The sequence below is a fragment of the Paroedura picta genome, chromosome 11 (genome assembly GCF_049243985.1).
Source record: "Paroedura picta isolate Pp20150507F chromosome 11, Ppicta_v3.0, whole genome shotgun sequence".
NCBI lineage: Eukaryota > Metazoa > Chordata > Lepidosauria > Squamata > Gekkonidae > Paroedura > Paroedura picta.
Genome location: NC_135379.1, coordinates 66,895,411 through 66,921,181, shown reverse-complemented (window position 1 = coordinate 66,921,181; position 25,771 = coordinate 66,895,411). Strand labels below are relative to the sequence as shown.

The 25,771-nt window shown below is 49.6% G+C and overlaps 2 protein-coding genes across 7 annotated transcripts in view; one reads left to right on the top strand and one right to left on the bottom strand.

The window, feature by feature from the left end:
• The window catches only part of VWC2 (von Willebrand factor C domain containing 2), a 97,247-nt gene extending 87,370 nt beyond the window's left edge, over window positions 1–9,877 (top strand). For all 3 annotated transcript variants that reach the window (XM_077303050.1, XM_077303051.1, XM_077303052.1), the window contains exon 4: window positions 8,974–9,877. In XM_077303050.1, coding sequence (XP_077159165.1) covers window positions 8,974–9,125 — 152 coding nt within the window. In that variant the 3' untranslated portion in view covers window positions 9,126–9,877. The remainder of the gene's footprint in view (window positions 1–8,973) is intronic.
• The window catches only part of ZPBP (zona pellucida binding protein), an 81,013-nt gene that overhangs the window by 10,915 nt on the left and 44,327 nt on the right, over window positions 1–25,771 (bottom strand). The window contains exon 8 of one of the 4 annotated variants that reach the window (XM_077303047.1): window positions 25,570–25,754. The exons of the other annotated variants lie outside the window; for them this stretch is intronic. Coding sequence (XP_077159162.1) covers window positions 25,663–25,754 — 92 coding nt within the window. The 3' untranslated portion in view covers window positions 25,570–25,662. Of the gene's footprint in view, window positions 1–25,569; window positions 25,755–25,771 lie in introns of those variants that run through there. 4 annotated transcript variants of the gene reach the window in all.

Sequence of the window (25,771 nt, the reverse complement as noted above, 5' to 3'; positions counted from 1 at the left end):
TTTGTTGGCAGGGTGATGTCTCTGCTCTTTAGGATGCTGTCTAGATTTGCCATAGCTTTCCTCCCCAGGAGCAAGTGTCTTTTAATTTCTTTGCTGCAGTCCCCATCAGCAGTGATCTTGGAGCCCAGGAAAATAAAATCTGTTATTATCTCCATTTCTTCCCCATCCATTTGCCAGGAATTGAGAGGGCCGGATGCCATGATCTTCGTTTTCTTGATGTTGAGTTGCAAGACAACTTTTGAACTCTCCTCCTTCACCCGCACCAACAGGCTCCTTAGTTCCTCTTCACTTTCTGCCATTAGAGTGGTATCATCTGCATATCTGAGGTTGTTGATATTTCTCCCTGCAATCTTGATCCCAACTTGTGATTCATCTAACCCCGCCTTTCTCATGATGTGCTCCGCATACAAGTTAAATAGGGAAGGTGATATACAGCCTTGCTGAACTCCTTTCTCAATTTCTCAGTGATTCGATGCCCGGTTCTCACTGTTGCTTCTTGACCTGCATATAGGTTTCTCAAGAGACAAATAAGATGCTCTGGTATTCCCATCTTTTTAAGAATTTGCCACAATTTGTTGTGCTCCACACAATCAAATGCTTTAGCATAGTCAATGAAGCAGAAGTAGATGTTCTTTTTAACTTCCTAGCTTTCTCCATGATCCAGCGTATGTTGGCAATTTGATTTCTAGTTCCTCTTTCTCTTCGAAATCCTGCCTGTACTTCTAGAAGTTCTCAATTCACATAGGAGTGGCACTGTATGTGAGGAAAGGGCTTACCTGTCAGGAAATTCTAGTGAAGGAGAGCATATCTACAGTGGAAAGCATCTGTGTGAAAATAAGCGAGGGGAAAACCAACAGTGTGATGGTCGGTGTCTGCTACCGACCGCCTGACCAACGAGAGGATGTGGATACTGCACTTTGTGAGCAGCTTGAGAAAATATCCAAGCGGCAGGACCTTGTCATCATGGGTGACTTCAATTTCCCAGATGTGTGCTGGGAAACAAACTCTGCGAAGCGTCCTCAGTCATGCAAGTTTCTGACCTGCCTGGCTGACAATTTCATTTATCAACCCACAAGAGGTTCAGCCATACTGGACTTAATACTGACCAACAGGCAAGAGTTGGTGGATCAGGTGAAGGAGGTGGGGATCCTAGGGAGAAGTGACCATGTCCTCATAGAATTCCTTTTGAGATGGGGAGCCAAGGAAGCTTGTAGCCAGACGCGGATGTTGGATTTTCGTAGGGCAAACTTTAATAAACTCAGCGACATGATGAGTGTCAGGAACTGGAGGGAAGGACAGAGCTCTAAAGAAGAGTACCTACAGGTTACTAGGCACTGTAGATCAATCATAAGAAAGGCCAAACCTGAGAGTGAGCTAAGATTGGCCAGGTATGTCCATTGTATCAAGAAAAGATTTTTCAGTTATGTGAGGAGCAAACGTAAAATAAAGGAGGCAATAGGCCCACTGTTGGGTGCGGATGGACAAACTCTAACGGAAGATGCAGAGAAAGCAGAAAGGCTTAGTGCCTATTTTACATCTGTTTTTTTCCCACAGGTCAAAGTGTTTAGGCACATCTAGAGATGGCCATAGCCAACGGACAGTGTCTGGGTGGCAGGTTAACATGGATAGAGAGGTTGTCGAGAGGCATTTAGTTGCACTGGATGAGTTCAGATCCCCTGGTCCGGATGAAATGCACCCGAGAGTACTCAAAGAACTTTCCAGAGAACTTGCACAGCCCTTGTCCATCATCTTCGGAACCTCTTTAAGGACTGGAGATGTCCCGTAGGACTGGAAGAGAGCAAATATTATTCCGATCTTCAAAAAAGGGAGGAAAGATGACCCGGGAAACTACAGACTAGTGAGTCTGACCTCTGTTGTGGGGGAGATAATGGAGCAGATATTAAAGGGAGCGATCTGCAAACATCCGGAGGACAATTTGGTGATCCAAGGAAGTCAGCATGGATTTGTCTCCAACAGGTCCTGCCGGATCAACCTGGTTTCCTTTTTTGACCAAGTAACAGGTTTGCTGGATCGGGGAAATTCGGTTGATGTCATTTACTTGGATTTTAGTCAAGCTTTTGACAAGGTTCCCCATGATGTTCTGATGGATAAATTGAAGGACTGCAATCTGGATTTTCAGATAGTCAGGTGGATAGGGAATTGGTTAGAGAACCGCACTCAAAGAGTCAATGGTGTTTCATCAGACTGGAGAGAGGTGAGTAGCGGGGTACCTCAGGGCTCGGTGCTTGGCCCGGTACTTTTTAACATATTTATTAATGATCTAGATGAGGGGGTGGAGGGACTACTCATCAAGTTTGCAGATGACACCAAATCGGGAGGATTGGCAAATACTCCGGAAGATAGAGACAGTGTTCAACGAGATCTGAACCCAATGGAAAAATGGGCAAATGAGAACAAGATGCAATTTAATAAAGATAAGTGTAAAGTTCTGCATCTGGGTCAGAAAAATGAAAAGCATGCCTACTGGATGGGGGATACGCTTCTAGGTAACACTGTGTGTGAACAAGACCTTGGGGTAGTTGTGGATTGTAAATTAAACATGAGCAGGCAGTGTGATGCAGCGGTAAAAAAGGCAAATGCCATTTGGGGCTGTATCAACAGGGGCATCACATCAAAATCACAAGATGTCATAGTCCCATTGTACACGGCACTGGTCAGACCACACTTGGAGTACTGTGTGCAGTTCTGGAGGCCTCACTTCAAGAAGGACGTAGATAAAATTGAAACGGTACAGAGGAGAGCGACGAGGATGATCTGGGGCCAAAGGACCTAGCCCTATGAAGACAGGTTGAGGGACTTGGGAATGTTCAGCCTGGAGAAAAGGAGGTTGAGAGGGGACATGATAGCCCTCTTTAAGTATTTGAAAGGTTGTCACTTGGAGGAGGGCAGGATGCTGTTTCTGTTGGCTGCAGAGGAGAGGACACGCAGTAATGGGTTTAAACTTCAAGTACAACGATATAGGCTAAATATCAGGAAAAAATTTTTTCACAGTCAGAGTAGTTCAGCAGTGGAATAGGCTGCCTAAGGAGGTGGTGAGCTCCCCCTCACTGGCAGTCTTCAAGCAAAGGTTGGATACACACTTTTCTTGGATGCTTTAGGATGCTTAGGGCTAATCCTGCGTTGAGCAGGGGGTTGGACTAGATGGCCTGTATGGCCCCTTCCAATTCTATGATTCTATGATTCTATATTGCTGGAGCCCAGCTTGTAGGATTTTGAATATAACTTTGCTAGCATGAGAAATGAGTGCAATGGTGCGGTAGTTTGAGCATTCTTGGGCATTGCCATCTTTGGGATTGGAATGTAAACTGACCTTTTCCAATCCTGTGGCCATTGTTGAGTTTTCCAAATTTGCTGGCATATTGAGTGTAGCACTTTTACTGCATCGTCTTTTAAGATTTTGAATAGTTCAACTGGAATGCTGCCACCTCCACTAGCTTTATTGTTGCTCAGACTTCCTAAGGCCCATTTGACTTCACATTCCAGGATGTCTGGCTCCAGGTCAGTAACTACCCCATCGTGGTTATCAGGGATGTTAAGCTCGCTCTTGTATAGTTCCTCTGTATAATTTTGCCACTTTTTAAAATCTCTTCTGCTTCTGTGAGGTCCCTACCATTTTGGTCCTTTATCATACCCATCTTTACATGAAATGTTGTCTATATATCTCCAATTTCCTCTGTTGGTCTTAGGAGGCCCTGCACGGCATAGCTCATAGCTTCACTGAGCTACGCAAGCCCCCTTGCCACGACAGGGCAGCAATACTTGAAGGGGATGAGGCATCATACAGGCAAACCAATGGCTCCCATTTTTATTTTAATGTGTTCTCCAGCTGTCCAGGTTTGATGGAGGATAACTTAAACCAGACATTTTCCATAGAAGTGAAGCACAACTGCTAATGGATTTGAGCTTCTATAGTTCTTTTCCCTTGACACTTTACCGTAGACATCCAGTGCAGCTCGAAATATGTTTTGGTGGCTTTAAAACCACCGGTGCGAGAGAAAAATACTGATACCCAGAAGAAGATGCGCATTCATTGTTTGTGCTTTCCAGCTGCCAAAGTGCTCTCTAAAAGGCTGGTGACTGAATTCAACTCCTATAATTGCAATTCCAGTGGTACCCAGAAAGATATATATAGGTTAGCAAGAGGCAAAACTGGATTTTGACAAGTACCAATACTGCGTGGGTAGCCAATGACGAACTGGTATTTCAGAATCAGTTGGCTGTGCCAGCATCTAAATATTGCTGTCCCGGATAATCCAGTTGCCTCGTTTATTCCAAGGGGGGGGGGGGATACTGCTGTGAGTGAGATCTATTTTATAGGAACTGCATGATGGGAAAACGTGGTGGACCAATCTGTTTGAGGAGACAGGCAGTAAGTTATAATGTTCTGTGTAAACCGCCCAGAGCTGCAAAGAAATGGGCGGTATAGAAATCTAAATAAATAAATAAATAAATAAATAACATAGATAGAACTATGGGATTAGTTAGGGGTAGACGAGCCTAAAGGGAGAAAAACCAGTACTTGGATGGGAGACCATCAAGGAAGGCTCTGTAGAAGAAGGCCATGGCAAACCACCTCAGCTTCTTTGTTGCCTTGGAGGTCACCATAAATTGCAAAAAGTCCAGAGCACTCTGGTGGAGTTCTGAGAGTGGGGGGAGAGCAGGGGCCCTTCAGTCGCTGTTGGTTATGCCTGGTCTCAACCAAATGTCTGGCAGAAGAGCTGTTTTGCAGGCCCTGCGGAACTGTTTAAGCTCCGTCAGGGCCCTGATCTCCTCCGGGAGCTCGTTCCACCAGGTAGGGGCCAGAATAGAATGCTCTGGCCGTGGTCAAGGTCAGGCGGGCTTCTTTAGGGCCAGGGACCATTAGCCGGTTGGTGGTGGCGAAGCATAGAGCTCTTTGAAGGCATAGGCGGGGAGGCGATGCCTCAGATACACTGGGCCCTGACCGCGTATGGCCTTGCAGGTAATTACCAGAACCTTTAGTCTGATCCAGAATTCAACTGGCAACCCTGCAGTTGGTGGAAAATGGGCTGGGTGTGGGACCTCCACGGTGTTGCTGTGAGAATCCTGGCCGCTGCATTTTGGCCCAGTTGTAGTTTCTGGGTCAAGGCTAAAGGCAGGCTTGCGTAGTGTAAGTTACAGAAGTCCAGTCTAGAGGTGACCATCACATGGATCACTGTGGCTAGGTGTTCAAGGGCCAGGTAGGGCACTAGTAGCTTGGCTTGGCAGAGGTGGTAAAATGCCAGTGAGCTGTAGAGAGCTGCACGCCATCCAGGGTAGGCAGACGCGCTTCCTCGCATAGGCCCTTCTACCCAGCCAGAGGACCTCCGTCTTTGAAGGATTGAGCTTCAGACGACTCTGCTTGAGCCATCTCGTCACTGCTTACAGGCAGCTGGCTAATGTTTCTGGGGGAGAGTCAGGGCGGCCATCCATCAGGAGGAAGAGTTGGGTGTCATCTGCATATAGATGGCAACCCAGCCCAAACCTCCGTACCAGTTGTGCGAGAGGGCACATGAAGATGTTGAATAGGAGAGAGGACTGCTCTTTGTGGGACTCCGCAAGTAACTTGTCGGTGGTCTGATATTTTATCTCCTATTCCAACCCTCTGTCCACGACCAACCTCAGTAATATCAGCAGTGCCGACCAACCTCGGTCCAACTGGCGACGGAGGTCGTCCATCAGGCCTACTAGCACTATCTCTATCCCATGGCCAGGCCGGAAGCCTGACTGGGATGGGTCTAGGACCGAAGCTTCTTCCAGGTATGCCTTTAATTAGTTTGCGACAGCCCTTTCTACCATCTTCCCCAGGATCACTAAGTGCGAGACGGGTTGATAGTTATCAGGCTCTCGCTGATCTAGAGATGTTTTTTTTCAGCAGTGGGCATACCCTCTTTCAATCCCTCTGGGAATTCTGCCGTTATGAGAGATTATCTCCCAGAGGGGGCCCTTATGTCAGCTGTTTTTAAGAGCCAGGATGGGCAAGGGTCTAGTGGGCATGTGGTTGGCCTGCTCTTACTAGCATCCTGTCCACTTCGGTCAGCATGAGTTGTCTGAAGTTACTCAGAATATTCTCCAAAGACAGCCAAGAGGCCTATAGTTCACTTTCTGTATCTAAGGTTCGGGGGAGGTTGCAGCGGAGTGTTGAGATTTTATCTGCAAATTTGGATGCACAGGATATGTAGAGACACTCTCTGTGGCCACTTCAGATTTATGGAACTCTCTTAACACCAGAAATGTGTTTTTCAACCAGCTTTTGCCTCCAGGGTAGAATTTGCATTAAGTATATGTCTATCTAGGGAACCTCGTATATGTAATTGCTAATTCTGCAGTCTTGGGATGCATAATGAAGAGCGTTTGTAAACATCACCGGCCAGCCCGTGCCTTGGAGACAGCATGTGGGCCCACTCAGAAACACCGTAAGATCTGTTATTTCAACCGCAGTTATCGTTTCACCAGTCGGCCCAACACTTGTGACCAATATGCCAGCGCAATTACTCATTATTGCTGTATGTTCAACGTCGCAACCTTGGGCCTATGGCGTCATGCAGCATAAAAACCATCAGCATCTGTGGGGTGGTTAGGTAACAAGCAGGTTTAGATACATTTCTGGTTTATCTTTTAAAACTTGGGCAAAGCCCTCTACCCTTCACCAATCATACCATTGACTGTGTTCTTGGCTACCTCCAGATCTGTCCACATTGGAATGATGACTTCTTGATGAATCTCTGCATGCAAAAATGTGTTAGTCCAGACAAGGAAAATGGGAAAGGTGGAGGGAGAAAGGGGCAGGGAGGTAGAATTTGGCCGAGTAATGTGGATGGAGTCAAACTAGTGAAGGATTAAGATCAGGCAAAGAGAGTTTGGGAAACACTGATAAACAAGTGGGGCTTGAGGGTGAGATCAAGAGGAAGAAGGAAAATGCCAAGCTGGGTCAGCTCTTACCCAAGAGGGTTGTGTATGGCTCTCACATGGTCTGGTTCCGTCATCCATACAAATGAAATACTCAGATGTGTTGTGCAGAAATAAGGAACCAAGATTTATGAAAATGTTGCCAGTTAAACAGTAATTCATTTTTCAGTATATCTTACTCTTTTTTGTTCTCCAAGATGAAATAGTTCAGTGTTTTGGTGTTCATTAAAAAATCTAATAATGGGAATAGGACAATTAAGATAATGGTTGTTATTAGAATGAGATGCTTCCTTGAGCTAGCTTGCCTTTCAAATTCCAAACAAGTAAGATTTAAGGGACTGGTGCTACCTTCCCAGCTGGCACGGGTCTGAAAACCCATGCAGCTGTGCTAATGAAATCTCTTAGCAGCATTTCCTTTCTCCAATACCAATTCACATTTGTCTTCATGCACATGGGAATCGAGACATGCAAACATAAAATTCCAGAGCATTCTTGAAGCTCACTCAGGACTTTACTAAAGGATCTTGTTTGGTTGGTGAAATGTTTTCAAATCATGTATTTATTTAGTTGTGGCTTTTTTTAAAGGCATCTAATAAATTTGCTGGCATGTGTGCAGGCATGCAATTCAGCTATATATATTTATTAGTGCCCTGCATGCTGCAAATAGCAGCCAACAAACTATAAACAGAGCCACAGTGGGTAGATAACAAAAATACAAACAGCACAGCAGTGAGTCTTTTTTCCCCAAAGGACATTGCAAAGAATACATAATACAATTGTTTTTGCCCAACAACCAGCAATGGCTAGAAAATACACAATGTTTGAACAATTCATTAAAAAGCCACTGGTTCAAGCTAGTTTTCAGCCACAGCCTTCTTTGGAAGTTCATTTAAAGAAATCAAGCAGGTCAGAGCCGCAAATGGCTGCCAAGGTTTTTGACTGGCTCCAAAACTTAACAGGGCAACCAAATTCAGCCGCTGGTGCGTTTAGTTGCCTCTTTGCTTGTCCTGGTCATTTTCTTAAAGGCACTTGATAAATGTGCTGGCTGCACACAGGCATATTGTTCAGCCTGCATGCTGTAAAGAGCGGTCAGACTCTGCAGCCGTTCTCGGGAGCCAAGAACCATGCTGGGGATGTATGAAATTCCCAGGCAATTAATTGAATGGCTTGTTTTCATCATCTAGCATTACTGCAGGCCCTGTAGATGGGCACGGGATTTGCAGAGCACACCTGAAACCACAGAGAGGACCTGCTGAGGGCATCATCCGTTGGGATAAAGTATTCCTTCACAATGCACAGCACGTGAGACTTCTTGGCTTCTGTAAGGTCTGATGCTGCCATTCGTGTCCACATGTACGGAGGAGGAGGAGGAGGAGGAGGAGGAGGAAGAGCTGTGCTCTGCTTTTTACTGCCCCAAAGCTGCTCCTAGTTGCCCTCGCGGACTCTCACCACACGGTTGGGCACTTGGGCCACCAAAGCAGCTGTTCCCACCCAAAGGAGCCAGAGGTCTGTGCCTGCATGCACCAATGAGCGCACTGGCACCAGCGCTGCCCCCCCCCCCCCATGTTGGCTGCTTCGGGCTGGAATGGCCACTTTGGTGGCCGAGGTAGGTGAGGCTGAAAGAGCTCTGAGAGAACTGGGACTGGCCTAAGGTTACCCAGATGGCTGCCTGTGGAGAAGTGGGGAATCAAACCCGGTTCTGAAGATCACAGAACCACTGCTCTTAACTATACCACCTCACCTTACAATTCTGTCTGCTGCATTTTGAAGGTTGAAATTTCCAAATAGTCTTCAAAGGCAGCACCATGAAAACCCCCACCCAGTCAAATGTTTATGAAGGCCAGTGTCTCTCAGCCCCACCTACCTCCCAGGGTACCTGTTATGGGGTGAAGCAGAGAAGGTGATTATAAGCCCACTTTGAGATTCCTTGGGGTAGTGAAAAGCACAGTATAAAAACCAACTCTTCTTCTTCTACCGCAACACGTCATGCACACTCTGAACCGTGTGAGAAGCTCTTCTAAGTACCCCCCTTCCTTCTCTTTTCAGGCCCCAACTGCTTTGCTGAAACAACTGTCATTCCAGCAGGTCGGGAAGTGAAGACTGACGAATGCACAATATGCCACTGCACTTACGAAGAAGTTACTTGGCGAATCGAACGACAAGCAATGTGCACCAGACATGAATGCAAACAAATCTAGAACTGCCAAGCCTGCAAAATCAGATTTTTTTTTATAAACTATTTCCACTTGTCCACAGGATCTTTAGGGAAACAGGAAAAGACATCAGGCAAAGCCAAGTTTCTTTGGAGGACAAAGTAGCTACAGAAACTTCCTTTACCCACAGTAAAATAAGCCTGGAAAATCAAAGAGGGTTTGGACTTAAAAGTTTGTGTATTATTAAAATGTGTTATATTTCCACAGTGAGTACTTTAAAGTTCACTCTATCAAAGACGATATTATTTCTATAATCCCATTATAGAGTTTTAAAATAAATGTTTTATATAGATGATACAGATTAAAATTGCTACAAATGGTTGACTGCCTTCTTGCATACCTGGCCATGCCTCAAATAAAATACTCTTTTATGATATAAGCTATTTTTGTGTGAGCAATGACAGGCACGGAAAAGAGAACTCTGAACAATATTTCTTGGAGGCTTATTTCAAATGTTTTATAATGGCTGTGCCCTCACCCACTCGGATCAGAGGGGTATTACTTATTGATTTCATGAAAAGGCTGGCCCTGCGCAGATACAGGTGAAATTCTCTCCCCTTTGAGGGAGGAGAACATTGACTGCACCAGCAGCCCTGAGGCCTGTTCGGTATCATAAGTAAGCCTGCTTTTCTGGTATCGATCAGGTTTGTCTCCCATCATTAAACTGAAAGATTATAATTTGTAAATTTACCATGACTTAGCATTGAATAGGTGTGAATAAAAAAGAATAATTCCCACTGCTCTTTTATTTTTAGCATTAATGAAAAGTAATTACTGTTCCCAGTATTCAAGGAGTGAAAGGTAATGCTGTACTACGTGGGATTATCGCATTAATAACCAACATTCTCCTCGGTTACCAGCCATTCTACTTCAGTTATCCAATAATCCTGTACTTGGTGCAGTGGTTAAGAACAGCAGCCTCTAATCTGGAGAACTGGGTTAGATTCCTTGCTCCTCCACATGCAGCCAGCTGGATGACCTTGGGCAAGCAACAGTTCGGTTAGTAGTAGTATTCTTTAATCATAGAATCATAGAGTTGGAAGGGGCCATACAGGCCATCTAGTCCAACCCCCTGCTCAACGCAGGATTAGCCCTAAGCATTATTAAGCATCCAAGAAAAGTGTGTATCCAATCTTTGCTTGAAGACTTCCAGTGAGGGGGAGCTCACCACCTCCTTAGGCAGCCTATTCCACTGCTGAACTACTCTGACTGTGAAAAACTTTTTCCTGATATCTAGCCTATATCGTTGTACTCTTCCAGTCCTCCGGGACATCTCCAGTCCTTAAAGAGGTTCCGAAGATGATGGACAAGGGCTGTGCAAGTTCTCTGGAAAGTTCTTTGAGTACTCTCGGGTGCATTTCATCCGGACCAGGGGATTTGAACTCATCCAGTGCAGCTAAATGCCTCTCGACAACCTCTCTATCCATTTTAACCTGCCACCCAGACACTGTCCTTTGGCTATGGCCATCTCTAGATGTGCCTAAACACTTTGACCTGTGGGAAAAAACAGATGTAAAATAGGCACTAAGCCTTTCTGCTTTCTCTGTATCTTCCGTTAGAGTTTGTCCATCCGCACCCAACAGTGGGCCTATTGCCTCCTTTACTTTACGTTTGCTCCTCACATAACTGAAAAATCTTTTCTTGTTACAATGGGCTTCCCTGGCCAATCTTAGCTCACTCTCAGCTTTGGCCTTTCTGATGATTGATCTACAGTGCCTAGTAACCTGTAGGTACTCTTCTTTAGAGCTCTGTCCTTCCCTCCAGTTCCTGAACATTTTCCTTTTCTTTCTTAGTTCCTCTTGAAGTTCTCTGTTCATCCAAATAGGCTTCTTAGAGTTCCTGCAGTGTTTTCGTCTTTCTGGGATAGTCATTGATTGAGCATGCAATAGCTCCTGTTTGAGTAGCGCCCACCCTTCACATGCTCCCTTCCCTTCCAGCATTCTCGTCCATGGTATGACACTCATCATGTCTCTGAGTTTATTAAAGTTTGCCCTACGAAAATCCAACATCCGCGTCTGGCTACAAGCTTCCTTGGCTGCCCATCTCAAAAGGAATTCTATGAGGACATGGTCACTTCCCCCTAGGGTCCCCAACTCCTTCACCTCATCCACCAACTCTTGCCTGTTGGTCAGTATTAAGTCCAGTATGGCTGAACCTCTTGTGGGTTCATCTACCATTTGATAAATGAAATTGTCAGCCAGGCAGGTCAGAAACTTGCATGACTGAGGACACATCGCAGAGTTTGTTTCCCAGCACATATCTGGGAAATTGAAGTCACCCATGATGACAAGGTCCTGCCGCTTGGATATTTTCTCAAGCTGCTCACAAAGTGCAGCATCCACATCCTCTCGTTGGTCAGGTAGCAGACACCTACCACCACACTGTCTGTTTTCCCCTCGCTTATTTTCACCCAGATGCTTTCCACTATAGATATGCTCTCCTCCACTAGAATTTCCTGACAGGTAAGCCCTTTCCTCACATACAGTGCCACTCCTCCACCTCTTCGATCTATTCTGTTTTTTCTGAACAGTTCATATCCATCCACCATTACATTCCAGTCATGAGAATCATTCCATCAAGTTTCTGTGATGCCTACTAGATCATACCTTTCCATCAGCATGAGAAGTTCCAGCTCTTCCTTTTTATTGCCCATGCTTCGGGCGTTAGTATAAAGACATCTGAATCCTTTTACTTTTGGTTCCCTATGAGCTGGCCTTGCCGGTTGGGCTGCCACCGATCGTTTTCCTTCCATACACTCCCTATGTTGATCGTCTCCTTCCCCTAGTGGCTTTAGTTTAAAGCTCTCCTGATGAATCTCCCCAGGTTCCTGCCAAACACATTCTTCCCCAGTTTCGATAAGTGCAGTCCATCAGGTGCTAGTAGGCCTTCCTCAAGAAAGCCTATCCCATGGTCCCAGAAACCAAATCTCTCCTGCCGGCACCAACTACGCAGCCAGTGATTCACCTCCATTATCTTCCTCTCCCAACGCATTCCTCTTCCCTTGACAGGCAAGATTGAAGAGAATACCACTTGTGCCCCCATTTGCTTGAGCTTCCTCCCCAGATCTTGATAGTCTTTTTTAATAGGAGCGATGGTATTCAGGGACATGTCATTCGTTCCCACATGGACCATCACAAATGGGTAGCGATCCGTAGATTTGAGGAGTTTGGGCAGCCGTTCTGAAACATCTTTAATTTTCGCCCCTGGCAAGCAACACACCTCTCGGGTTAGGGGGTCGGGCCCAGCCACATGGCGATCCATTCCTCTTAGCACGGAGTCTCCAATTACCAGTACTCTCCTTTTTTTTTCTTCTCAACTCCATTTCCTTCTGTCCCCGTGGCCTCTTCCCTTTGTCTTGGACTTTGTTTTGGGACGTCTTCCCTCGTTGACCCTTGCACCTCCTCTGCAAGGGCCTGAAATCTATTCTGGAGCTCCAAAGGCCCTGAGAACTGTCTCGCTCTTCGCCGTTGAGTCTTTTTCCGAACTGTCTGCAGAGGCTCCCTATTGTGGTCAATCTCCTTATCCTCTTCAGGACTAGTTGTATTGTCTTTATTCCGAGTTGCAGGACTCTGGTCTATGAACTCCTCCCCTTCCTTACTTTGGGTCAGATTAATAATTCTGTTTTCTAATCCCCTAATCTTTTCCTCCAAAAGTCTTACCAGCTTACACTTGGGGCAGCTGTAGTCTATCTTGTCTTCTGGGAGGAAGGCAATCATGTCACACTCATTGCAGATGATGGGATGAGTGTCCGGGAGTTCCATTGTAATGTCTAGGCAGTGCAAGTACTAGGGAAATATAATCTACTGATTCTAATTGCTCAGCCAAGAACCCCAGGAATGAGCAACAGGCCAAGAGCCCTTTGTCTCTCGCCCTTCTCTGGCGAGGAGCAGTCCTTTTTAAGCCCCCCAACAATTACCCAGCAATCACCTCGTCCAGGCAGCACAATAGCCTCACCTGGTCAGCAGCAACTCTCCCCAGTAGCTCTCTCCACGTGCTCTCAGTTGTCTGAGTTTATTACGGTCATAGACCAGCAAAGTCAAAACAATTTCACAGTTACATAAATAATATGGCTAAAACAGAGTTTTACTCATAAAATAACATTATGTTAAACCCTTAGACCAATGGTCCCCAACCTGCGGTCCGCAGCCCTGTGCCGGGCCGCAAAGACTAGGGCGCCGGCCCGCGGTTCCCTCTCCCCGCCCCCCCCCCCACAGTAAAAAACTTTCTGGGCCGCAATCTTGTGGCCCGGGAAGCTTCTTACTGCGGGAGGGGGTGGGAGAGGGAATCAAGGCCGTGCTGTGCACCGTGCATGCGCGGCCCGGCCGCGCATGCGCGCTGCACGGCCGAAATTGCGCATGCGCGGCACTTTCACACATGCAAAAAAAGGCTGGGGACCACTGCCTTAGACTATGAGTCTGTTAAAATATAAATTAGAATTAAAAGGAAATATAGGAAATTGTTCTAATTGCTCTCAGGGTCTGTTAAGTTTTAGTCAACTTCCACCGCCTTTTCATGGCTGCAGCACAAAACCTGGCGACATTATATGTGATGGAACAATTTGTGTCTGTGAGCAGCAGGGAGATATAAAATTGTCCTGAGCACCCTGGGACTCTGTGTAACCATGGTGTGATCAATATGGAACGTATGTCATCATAAAATTGACCATGCAAAAGGATATGTTCCAGTGTTCCTATTTGGCCAGAGCCACAGGGGCACTTCCTTTCACCATAGGGAGTTTTCTTGTATCTCCCTTCAAGGGCAGCTGAGGGAAGGGCATTGCAACGAGCTAAAGTGTTCTGTTCAAAGCTGTTCTCAAAGCAGTTCTCAGAACTCCCTCAGCTCCACATACGGCACAGGGTGTCTGTTGTGCGGATAAGGGAAAGTTATTGTGAGCTGCTTTGGGACACCTGAGGTCTGCTGGGTAATCTTCGGGCCCGTCACAGTTCTCTGAGAGTTCTCTCAGCCCCACCTTCCTCACAGGATGTCTTTCGTGGGGAGAGGGAGGATGATTGCGAGCTTCTTTGAGACACGTGAGGCCTGCGGGGTAACCTTGGGCCTGTCACAGTTCTCTCAGAGCTTTCTCAGCCCCACCTTCCTCACAGGATGTCTGTTGGGAGGGGAAGGAAAGGCGATTGTGAGCCACTTTGAGACTCCTCTGATTAGTGAAGAAAAGCAGGGTATAAAAACAATTCTACTACTATTGCAGCATTATCACTATCAATAACATAGGCATTACCTCAAGTTACCAATTATGATATCCTCTTCTGACAGTAACCATCTCACCTTCAGAGGTAGTTGGTAGATGGATGCATCTCCAAAAGCCAAGGAAATATGGTCATTCTATTGTGTTGAAAATGCAGGTTATAGACCTTCGTAGAGAACTTTGAGTTTTATTTGGCCAGTCTCAGTCTTTAAGTTACTTTCCCACGAAAATGCTCACAGCCGCATACAAACAATCCAATAATTGCAGCAACGTTCACTGCAGTAATTAGTTCTCTCTTCTGTCAGTTAATGACTAAATCATAAAAACTAAAGAACTGATGGAGCAGAATCGAACCAGGCGAGGACTTCTGCAACTGGTCTCTCAGAATGGATTGTGCCGCTTCCATCCAGTCTGCCCACAGAGAATAAGAATGCAATCAAAAGGAGCACAGCAGCAGTCGAGCACCCCACAGCCACACACAGTTACATCAACAAGGATCGGAAGAATCAAACAACCCAAGAGGCCAGCCAATGACTCCTGAAATGCTCAACAGGAGCCACTGCAAAGAAAAAAAGTCCACAATTCAACTGCTCCCTTCCCCACCCACCCCATCTTCGGATGCCTAAGGAGGCTGGGCCTCAGGAGCTAGTGCCATGAAACCGTGGCCTGTACTGTGGTGAGGCTAGGACAATACTACGCAGATCCCTGGGAAAATTCCATCCAGGTAGTCTAAACAGTTCTTTTTCCCATGTTATTATGAGTTGTCAAGATGGGTATTTTCTGCAATGGTCACAGCTGACATGATCTGTTGGCTGCAGAGGACGCGCAGTAATGGGTTTAAACTACAAGTACAACGATATAGGCTAGATATCAGGAAAAAAATTTCAGTCAGAGTAGTTCAGCAGTGGAATAGGCTGCCTAAGGAGGTGGTGAGCTCCCCCTCACTGGCAGTCTTCAAGCAAACGTTGGATACACACTTTTCTTGGATGCTTTAGGATGCTTAGGGCTGATCCTGCGTTGAGCAGGGGGTTGGACTAGATGGCCTGTATGGCCCCTTCCAACTCTATGATCCTACGATTCTATGATCCCAGTAGAACAGCTTACATTCTCAAATCCAAAAAAGTATGATAATCATGTGTGCATTCCTTCCTTTTAAAAAATTAGATTCTAGGGCTGGGTGCCTGTGGACCCCCAGCATCCACCAGGACTTCGGAAGACAGGTGGGACATCTGTAAGGCAAGGCTGCCATCCAATGAAAGGGTTTCCCACAGTGGCCACCCCTGGAGGATTGAAAGGGCCGATAAGCAATCAGGATTGTGATTCCCTTGCCACCTACAGACTTTCACCGACAGGCTCAAAATGTTTGGGGATTCCTGCTCAGAATATTGTAAGAACAGAAAAGACACATCTTTTCTGACCATTTTCCCATGCAAAAATCCATCCACCCCCCCCCCCCCCACCACCAGCTATTCTCCCAGGCAATGTGAAAAGATACCAGCAGGCACAAGCTAGGCCTTACTAGGTCAGCTACATTGGGCAGGTGTAAACATCTTTTAAAATGGAACAGATTTGCTTGCAACTACGAATCTTCAGGGAGTCATAACTGTCTTATAGACATCAAATGCTAAGGTCTCGGCCTGTGGGGGAATGTAGCCAGGCCAGCCCTCAGCACCTACCAAGCAAGCTTGGATGCTTTGGGTGGATCCTGCATTGAGCAGGGGGTTGTACTGGATGGCCTGTGTGGCCCCTTCCAACTCTATGATGGCCCTTCCAATTCTATGATTCTAAGCTGCCTCTTCTGTCCCAACTCCTGCAGACTACTGCAACTCGCTTGATGTGGGGCTACTCTTGTACCTGATCCAGAAAGTTCAACTGCCCCGCTCCTTCAGGAACCAGATGGAGAAGGCACATTCAGCCAGTGCTTGCCCTACTCCACCAGTTCCAGATCAAGGTGCTGGTACTTACCTCCAAGGCCCTAAAGGGTCTGGGACCTTCGTATCTGCTTGATCGCCTTTTCCCTTATAACCCCCCGAGATAAATCTGCATTTGAGCACCAAAATCTGTTCGCAGTCCTCAGGCCCAGAAAAGTCAAGCTGGCCTCAATCAGAGCCAGGGCAAAACGAAGTTCCATGTTTTTTAGGTTCCAGATGCTGTCATCTCCCTCCCCTACCAAAAAGCACTTTTCTGCTAGTTATTCAGAAATCAGAGATAATTATGCACAAGACACATTTTACTGGGCTCCTCACGCATTTCCCATCTCTCCCTCCAATGTTTGACAACACAGCTGAGACGCCGGCAGATTTCTTATATTCCCAAGTTGAATGCTTTCCGGGTTGGTGAAAGGAACCATTTGCAATGCCACTGCTCTCCTGATTTTTACCTAGAACATCCTGCTTTTAACCTAGAATCATAGAATAGAGTTGGAAGGGACCTCATGGGTCCTGTAGTCCAATCCCCTGCACTCTGCAGGACACTCACATCCCTCTCGCTCATCCCCTGTCACCTGCCACCCCCTTGAGCCTTCACAGAATCAGCCTCTCCGTCTGTTTAAAAATCTCCAAAAATGGAGAACCCACCACCTCCCGAGGAAGCCTGTTCCACTGTGAAACCACTCTGTCAGGAATTTCTTCTGGATGTTTAGATGGAATTTCTTTTGCATTAATTTCATCCCACTCATTCTGGTCTGTCCCTCTAGGGCAAGAGAGAAAAGCTCTGCTCCATCCTCTACATGGCAGCCTTTTAAATACTTGAAGATGGTTATCAGATCCCCTCTCAGGCGTCTCCTCTCCAGGCTAAATAGACCAAGCCCTCCTCTGGACATGCTCCAGTTTGTCTACTAATATCTAATAAATGACAATACCTAAGAGTTCCCTAATAAATAACTTTCCTTTGTTACTAATTCTTTGGTTAATTTTTTTCATTCTTCTTTGAAATATTTTTGATCGCTAATTAACAGCCTGCACGGGGTTTTTTTGCTTCACAGCAACTACCGTGTATCCCATGTGTGCCTTTGTTCTAACAGCCTGACTGTGGCAACAAGAAGAGGGCTCCAGGGTTTCCTAACTGGCACTGCCACCTGCCGCGGCTTCCTTGGTAGAAAGCAAGCTACTGTACTGACTGATGGGTGTTCAGCATCTTGTATGGAATTAGCTGATAGGCAAAGGCCAAAGAAGTCTTAAACAGATGTCGATGTTGTACAAACCACAACTGGCTGTGGGCAGCATTTTGCTTGGAGGTATCAACTGCAATGTGAAAATGGAGGGCAGAAATTGAAATTACTGACTCTTAACAGTGATACCATCAGGTCAGCAGAAGACGGGCAAGGCATCAGGATACCTTCCTTTGTCCAGCTGCTTGATACAACCATCCTTGAAGACTATACAAGATAATCATTTACTATGCCTACAAAAGAACACTTAAGAAACTTACTATACTATACATTCATGTCCACAATTCATGTTCTCGCTGCTGCATTTTCATTTGTGACTGGCTACCCAGAATAACATGTGAATTCCCAGCCATAGTCTACAAGTTGTGGCAGCAAATGTTACCACCTGCGTACCCCTTTCCACAGCCTTTCAGAACTAATAGTTAGGGAGGCCAGTGTCGGGAACCCGCTTGCTAACTGAAAAACAGGGTGCCCCTTTTGAAGAAAACGTCACGCCAGGCCTGGTGAACGATACAACAGGAACAAGCTTTATTTCAGCAACGTGGAGTCCGCTGGTATGGAGTAAGAGCTTCCACCGAACTCCAGGTGGAAGCTCCCTTTTATACAAAACCCACCTCCTTAGGCTGTATTGCCCCACCCAGTACTTGCGGAGGGAACATGCTGATACAATCATGACTCATGCACATATGCGAGGTTTTCCGGGGTTCCTGATGGCCCATTTTCCTGGAACAAAGGGCCATCTCCGGGCCCTTGTCAAAAGGTGGAGGGGGACATTGAGGTTCTTTAGCGGCCATTGCCACCTCAACGATCGGGTGGGGCGCCCAGCTGCCTGCTTGCCTATGATCACCATGCCCTACCTCCGTGATCGCGGGCGCCTCTGATGGCGGGGTTCGGTCCCGTTCCCAAGCCACCAAGGACCGAACCACGACATTCTGCCCCCCCAAAGGTCCATTCTCCAACCCCCCGGGGCGGCCAGGATACCGCTTGTGGAAACGTTCAGTGAGTCGGGGCGCAAGGACGTCCGCTGCCCAGACCCATTCCCGGTCCCCCAAAGCGAAGTCCTTCCATTCCACGAGGTACTGCAACTTCCCCCTGTGGAGTCTAGAGTCCAGGATATCCGCCACCTCGTGGTGCTCCCCCCCCGGCAGGACCTCGGGCGCTGGCGGGGAAAACACGGGGTGCCAAACGTCACCGTCCGGAGTTTTTTTTAGAAGGCTCACGTGAAAGACGGGATGGATGTGCCGGAGGTTCTTGGGGAGCTTGAGCTTGACCGAAACTTCGTTGATCGGGGCCAAGACCTCGAAAGGCCCCAAAAACCGAGGGCCTAGCTTCTTGCTGGGCAAATTCAACCGTAGGTTCCGGGTGGAAAGGTAAACTCGATCCCCCGGTCGGATCTCCTCAGCTGGTCGTCTCTTCCGGTCGGCGTCCTCTTTCTGCGCTGCCTTGACTTTGTGGAGCTGCTCCTGCAGCGACTTCCAGCAGCTCCCGGCACGCTTCCCCCACTCGCGAAGGTCGGCCGATTCCCGGGCGGGGACCTCTCCAAGCTCCGGGAAGTGTCTCAGGTCTGTCCCGTAGACGACGGCAAAAGGCGACATCTCCGTGCTGCTGTGGTCTGCGTTGTTGTACGCGAACTCGGCCAGGGGGAGCAGGGGCACCCAGGTGTCTTGATGATAGGAACCGAAACACCGCAAGTACTGCTCCAGTACTTGATTAACCCGCTCGGTCTGCCCGTCCGTCTGAGGGTGGTAAGCGGAGCTCAGCCCTTGCTCGATGTCTAACAGGCGCAGGAAAGCTTGCCAAAACCGGGACACGAATTGTGAGCCCCGATCGGAAATCACCTTGTCCGGCAGCCCGTGCAGTCGGAACACGTGATCCAGGAACATCCGAGCCAACTGTGAAGCACTGGGGACACTGGCGCAAGGAATGAAATGGGCCTGTTTGGAAAATAGATCTACCACCACCCAGATCACCGTTTTCCCCTTGCTGGGAGGCAAGTCTGTTATAAAGTCCATGGAGATCACTGACCACGGCCGGGTCGGGACCTCGAGCGGGTGCAGCAGACCTTTCGGCTTGCCAACCCCCGGCTTGCAGGTCAGGCAGACAGGACAACCACTGACGTAAGCTTTTGTGTCCCGCCGCAGACTGGGCCACCAAAACCGCCGCCGGGCCAACTTCCAGGATTTTACGAAACCGAAGTGCCCGGCGGTCTTAGCATCGTGGCAGAGGCTGAGGGCTTCCCGTCGTAGCCCTTCCGGGACGTAGACAGCCTCCCCCCTCCGCCAGAGACCGGAGTCCAAAATCAAAGAGTCCCGGAGCTCAGCCAGCTCCTCGTCTGCCCCATAGGCTGCCACTAGGCGGTCTCGGAGCGGGGCGGTCGCCGGGTCGGGCTCCCATTCCTCCCTGGCCCGCCGCCTAGTGACGACCCCCCGTCCCAGCTGCTCCTCGCCAAACACGGACCTGGTGCAGGGAGCGTACCCCTCCCCATAATGCGGCAGACGGGAGAGGGCGTCCGCGAGGAAATTCTCTTTGCCGGGGATGTGACCAAGCTTGAAATTGTACCGCGAAAAGAACTCCGCCCACCTCATCTGCTTGGCGTTCAGGGATCGCGGTTGCCGGAGCGCCTCCAGATTCTTGTGATCTGTCCAGACCTCGAACGGCTCCTCTGTTTCCTCCAGCCAATGCCGCCATTCGGTGAGGGCGAACTTAATCGCAAACGCCTCCTTCTCCCAGGTAGACCAGTTCCGCTCCGTTTCGGCGAATTTTCGTGAGAGGTAGGCCGCCGGCCTCAGCTGTCCCGCCTTGTCTCGCTGCAGGAGAACCGCCCCGGCTGCTGCGTCGCTGGCGTCGACTTGTACCACCATCGGCTGGGTTGGGTCGACGTGCAGTAGCGTGGGCTCAGACGCGAAAGCTTGCTTGAGGGCCAGGAACGCTGCCTCCGATTTCTCATTCCAGCCGAGCGCTGCGCTGGGCCGCGTGGCGCGAGGACCTCTCCCCTTGGTACCTAGCAAGTCCGTGAGGGGAGCCACTACGGAGGAGTATCTGGGGATGAAGCCTCTAAAAAAGTTAGCAAACCCCAGGAAGCTTTGTAGCTGTTTCCGGGTGCGGGGCCTTTCCCAGGCCAGCACCGCCTGCACCTTCTCGGGGTCCATAGCTATGCCCTGGGCTGAGATGCGGTAGCCCAAATAGTCCAGGGAGGGACGGTGGAATTCGCACTTAGCCAGCTTCACGTATAGGTGGTTTGCCAGCAGGCGCTTTAACACCTCCCTCACCAGGGTCACGTGCTCTTGGGGATCTTGGCTGTAGATCAGGACGTCATCCAAATAAACCACCACCCCCTGAAACAGAAGGTCCTGCAACACCTCATTAATTAGACTCATGAAAACCCCAGGTGCCCCGCTTAAGCCGAACGGCATCACTTTAAATTCGAATTGTCCCAATTGACAGTTAAACGCTGTTTTCCACTCATCCCCCTCCCGGATGCGTACCCGGTAGTACGCCTCCCTTAGGTCCAGTTTAGTGAACAGAGTCCCTTTGCCCAGCCGGGCCAGCAAATCCGGGATCAGCGGGAGGGGGTAAGCGTTCCCCGCTGCGATGGCGTTGAGGCCCCGGTAGTCCTGGCACAGCCGTCGGGACCCATCCTTTTTCCGGACGAACAAGACTGGAGCTCCCATGGGACTGGAAGCGGGCCGGATGAAACCTCGGGCCAGATTTTTATCCAAAAACTCCCGGAGGTCCTTGAGCTCACCCTCACTCATCTTGTAGATGCGCCCTTTGGGTAGTACCGCCCCCTCTGGGATGTTGATAGCGCAGTCCGTGCGGCGGTGTGGGGGTAGCTCGTCCGCTTCCCGCTCGCTGAAAACGGCTGCGAGGTCTCGGTACTCTGGCGGGACCTCGGGCTCTGGTTTCTCCTGCTGCGCCGCCGCCGCTCCCCTGGGACGCGCCGCCGTCCTCTTGTGGCTGGAATTCTCGTGGGGGACCCGATGCCGTGCACCCACCGTCAAGTCGAACTTCAGGGTCCCCGCCCGCCAGTCCACCACGGGGTTGTGTTCCTTCAGCCAATCCAGGCCCAACACCGCCCGATATCCCGCTACGGGGACCTGGATCAGCCACCGCAGCTCTTGGTGGTCCCCTATGTGGATGGCGATAGGACCCACCTCTTCCCCGAAAGGTCCCCCCTGAATCGGGCTGCCGTCCATCTGGACGAAAACCAGGGGAACCTTCCGAATGCGCTTCGGTAGCCCCAAAGCCCGGGCTATCTGGGGGTGGACCATGCTGTGGTCGCATCCAGAGTCCAAAAGAGCCTCCCCCACCCAACTTAGTCCGTTCTCCGGGTTCCGGAGCTCTAAAATTACCACGTTCGGAGGTCGCGCCTCATGCTGCAGGGGTTTTCCCTCGCACCGCGGGACCTGCTGCCCGGCGCCGTCTACAGCAGGTCCTGGCCGTTTCCCGTCGCCTGGGCGCTTCCCGATTCGTTGCGGAGGTCCTCCGCCCGGCGTGCCTGCTGGGGGCGTGTCGCACCTCCCCCCTGGGAGAGCCCGCGGTCCTCCCCCCCTTGCCGTTGGCACGCTGCTGCGAAATGTCCTGACCCCCCGCATTTCAGGCACAGACCTTCCCGGCGTCTCCTTTCCCGCTCGGGGTTCGGGGGTCGTTTGGGGCGAGAGTTGTCGGGGTCCGGTCTCGGCGCCTCGGCTGACCCGCCTTTGGCCTCCCGGGGGGGTGCGGCGGCCCAACCCAGGCTGGCTTCCAGCTTGGCGACCACAAAACACCACCCCTCCAGTGTAGACAGATCTTCTTCCGTCCCCTTGATCACGGCCCATTCCCTGAGCTTCGGGTTAAGGCCCTCCCGGAAGTACTCGATTTGGGTCTCCTCGTTCCAGGAGAACACCTTGCCTGCTTCCCTCCGGAAAATGTCTATATAGTCCATAACCCCCCTAGTACCCTGTCGAAGTCCCTTGATCCGACTCTTTGCCTTGTCCTCAGCCTGGGGGTCCTGGAATCGTCGGCGGAGCGCGACCACGAAGTCCTGCAGGTCCCGAGTTGCCGGGTCGCCGCGCTCGGCCAACCCTAGGTACCACTGACCCGCCTTGCCCTGGAGACACGATGCCACCCCCCAGACCAAGTCCTCGGAGTCCTCATACCGGTCTCCATACCTCCGGGCATGCGTCAGCGCGTGGAGGAGGAACTGCGGGAGGTCGTCCGGCGTCCCGTCGAAGCGCGCCTTAAGCTCTGGGGGGGAACGTTTTGGAGAGTAGTCCGACCCCCTCCGGATCCGGGATTCTCGGCGTCCGCCGTCTCGTCCTGCTCCGCTCCACCGGCTACCAACTTGCCCAACGACGCCGTGCCGCTCCCTGCCTTGCACGTCGCTCCTGCGTTGGTCCGGCTCTCGCCGCCCCGTCGGCTCACCCGCTCCCCCGAGATCCTCTGCTATCTCGCCTCTCCGCTGGCCGTCTCGCCTACTCGGGACTGAAAACTGCTCCGGGTAGGGGTCCGGGGCCCGCTCACCAGTACCGGGCTCGTCCTCGTCGCTGGAGACGTCCTCACTCGACGCGATCCCCTCCGCCGTTGTATTACCAGTCCCCCCGGGCCCGGCCCGAGCTTGCTCACGGGCTTCAGCTGCCTGCAAGCGCCTGGCCAAGTCCGCCATGGCCCGCCGCAGGTCCTCTAGGGATTCCTCAGGTCCTACCGGGCGAAGCGCCTGCCTCAGCTGGGTGTCCCAGGTTGGGGCCAACCCCCCAGACCTCGGCGCGCTCCCCGCCGTGCTTGGGAAGCCCATGGCCCGGCGCCTTCCCTTGGCCGCCGCTGCCGAGGGTCTCGGGGTCCCGGACAGCTGCTCCTGGCCCCCCGATTTTCGGAGGAAATCTCCCGGGGACATTAAACTCATGTTCCCGGGGTTCGTGGGGGTCGAGACCGCCCCGTTGCTTGAAAACGCCATCTCTGGATCCGTCCCGATAAGCGCTCGGATGCGATGCCGACCCTGGAGTTCGGTGGGAAGCTCTTACGATGTCGGGAACCCGCTTGCTAACTGAAAAACAGGGTGCCCCTTTTGAAGAAAACGTCACGCCAGGCCTGGTGAACGATACAACAGGAACAAGCTTTATTTCAGCAACGTGGAGTCCGCTGGTATGGAGTAAGAGCTTCCACCGAACTCCAGGTGGAAGCTCCCTTTTATACAAAACCCACCTCCTTAGGCTGTATTGCCCCACCCAGTACTTGCGGAGGGAACATGCTGATACAATCATGACTCATGCACATATGCGAGGTTTTCCGGGGTTCCTGATGGCCCATTTTCCTGGAACAAAGGGCCATCTCCGGGCCCTTGTCAAAAGGTGGAGGGGGACATTGAGGTTCTTTAGCGGCCATTGCCACCTCAACGATCGGGTGGGGCGCCCAGCTGCCGGCTTGCCTATGATCACCATGCCCTACCTCCGTGATCGCGGGCGCCTCTGATGGCGGGGTTCGGTCCCGTTCCCAAGCCACCAAGGACCGAACCACGACAGCCAGCCAGCCCCCAAGGATTCCATGACCTTTACAATGTTAAAGGTCAGAGCAGATTTTCAACTTAAGAAAAGCATATGCTACTTTGGTGGCCGGGGCAGGGGGGGGGGGTGTAGTGCCTTCCTTTGGGAAGTAGAGAATTAAGGGACCTAAGCAGGCAGAATATTTTTCACACAGCGTTAGGAAAGAGAAAGAGGCTATTGAAAAAAATGATGTAATTGACTAACAAGATAAGCTGAAAATCTCCCCCCCCCTCCAAAATAACCTTCATTGGGAGATACCTGTATAACAGCATGGCAAACCTGATATTTTATAAATGAAAGAATTAAAACAATTTGTGTATCACTTAAAAGACAGGAAAAGCAAATTCCACAGTTTCTCTCCAAAATAATCACATGCAGTTAGTGCTAAATGATTGAGCATCCTCTTTAAAAGGGGCACCCAGTATGAGAACGGCAGTTCCAGGAATGCGTATTTTAGCATCACGCACGTTGAGCACTCTGCAGCACTAAAGTTCAATTAAGTATGGCAAAGGGTCAAAAGGGGCACGCCATAAAATTATGCAGTGCTAAACGATGCGTCTCTACAGTCAGCCATCTTTACAAGTCAGGGACAGAAGACAGCAGCTAGGAATCCTCCTGTGCCCTGCTCTGACAGTTCTGAGGAAGGGATAGTAACATTTTGTGGTTCTCAGAACCATTTATTGCATTTGCTGAATAGGCCACACCAAAGTTATCAGGCTTGCTGGTAGAATTCAAAGTACACCACTATCCTCATTCATATAGTTGAGGAGAATACAGAATCATAGAGTTGGAAGGGACCACCAGTCCAACCCCCCTACACAGAGCAGGAATTCATGCCCACCAAAAATCTCCAGAGTCCAGCCTGGCCTGGAGGAAATTCACTTACCATTCCACAGTGGCGATTAGCAATTCCTTGGTACGCAAGGAAGGGCCACAAGAGACAAACCCTGGAACATCCTTTCCTGCCCACCCACTCACGCACAATCTGCCCAAGTTCATAATATGCTGTGGCTGATTCTTGTTCAACATCATCTCCTGTAGAATGCCTAAATCCTTCCCAGAATACTTGCACCCACTCAGTTTTCTGATACCCTAGACCGGGATGGCAAGAGGAAATGCAACTTTACACAGGGAGTGATTAAACTGTGGAATTTGTTGCCAGAGTGCATTGTGATGGCCACAGGAATAAACAGTTTAAAAAAAATAAGCAGCTTTAAAAGAGAATTACCCATAGTGGCTGAAGGGAACCTTCACATTCAGAGGCAGTAGGCCTCTGAATCCCAGAGCCAAGAGGCAACATCAGGGGAAGGCCTTGGTCTCTATGCCCTGTTGTGGCCATCCAGAGGGGCTGTGTGAGACAAGATGCTGAACTAAAGGAACTGCTGGTCTGATCCAGCAGGGTTCTTATGTTTTTTAAGTCTGGCAAGTGATTTAAAGCCAAGGGTACCTGGGCAATGCACCATCTGCTGACAACAAGGAAAAATCACCAGCTCTGGCCATCAGGAATGCCAACAATGTGTAATACAAGCTAAAAGAAGATTTATGGCAAAATTATTTTATTTCTTTTACCAAGATATAAATAAAGTACATCTGTGCTATGAAATATAGCTAAAGGTTTATATTGGCATACTGCTAACAAGTTTTTGCTCCATACGCTAAACTTTTGTTGCACTGGAGGCAGTGAACTCCTTCCCGAGGGTTGTACGATCCTGGACTGCAAACCACTATAAGTAAACAAACA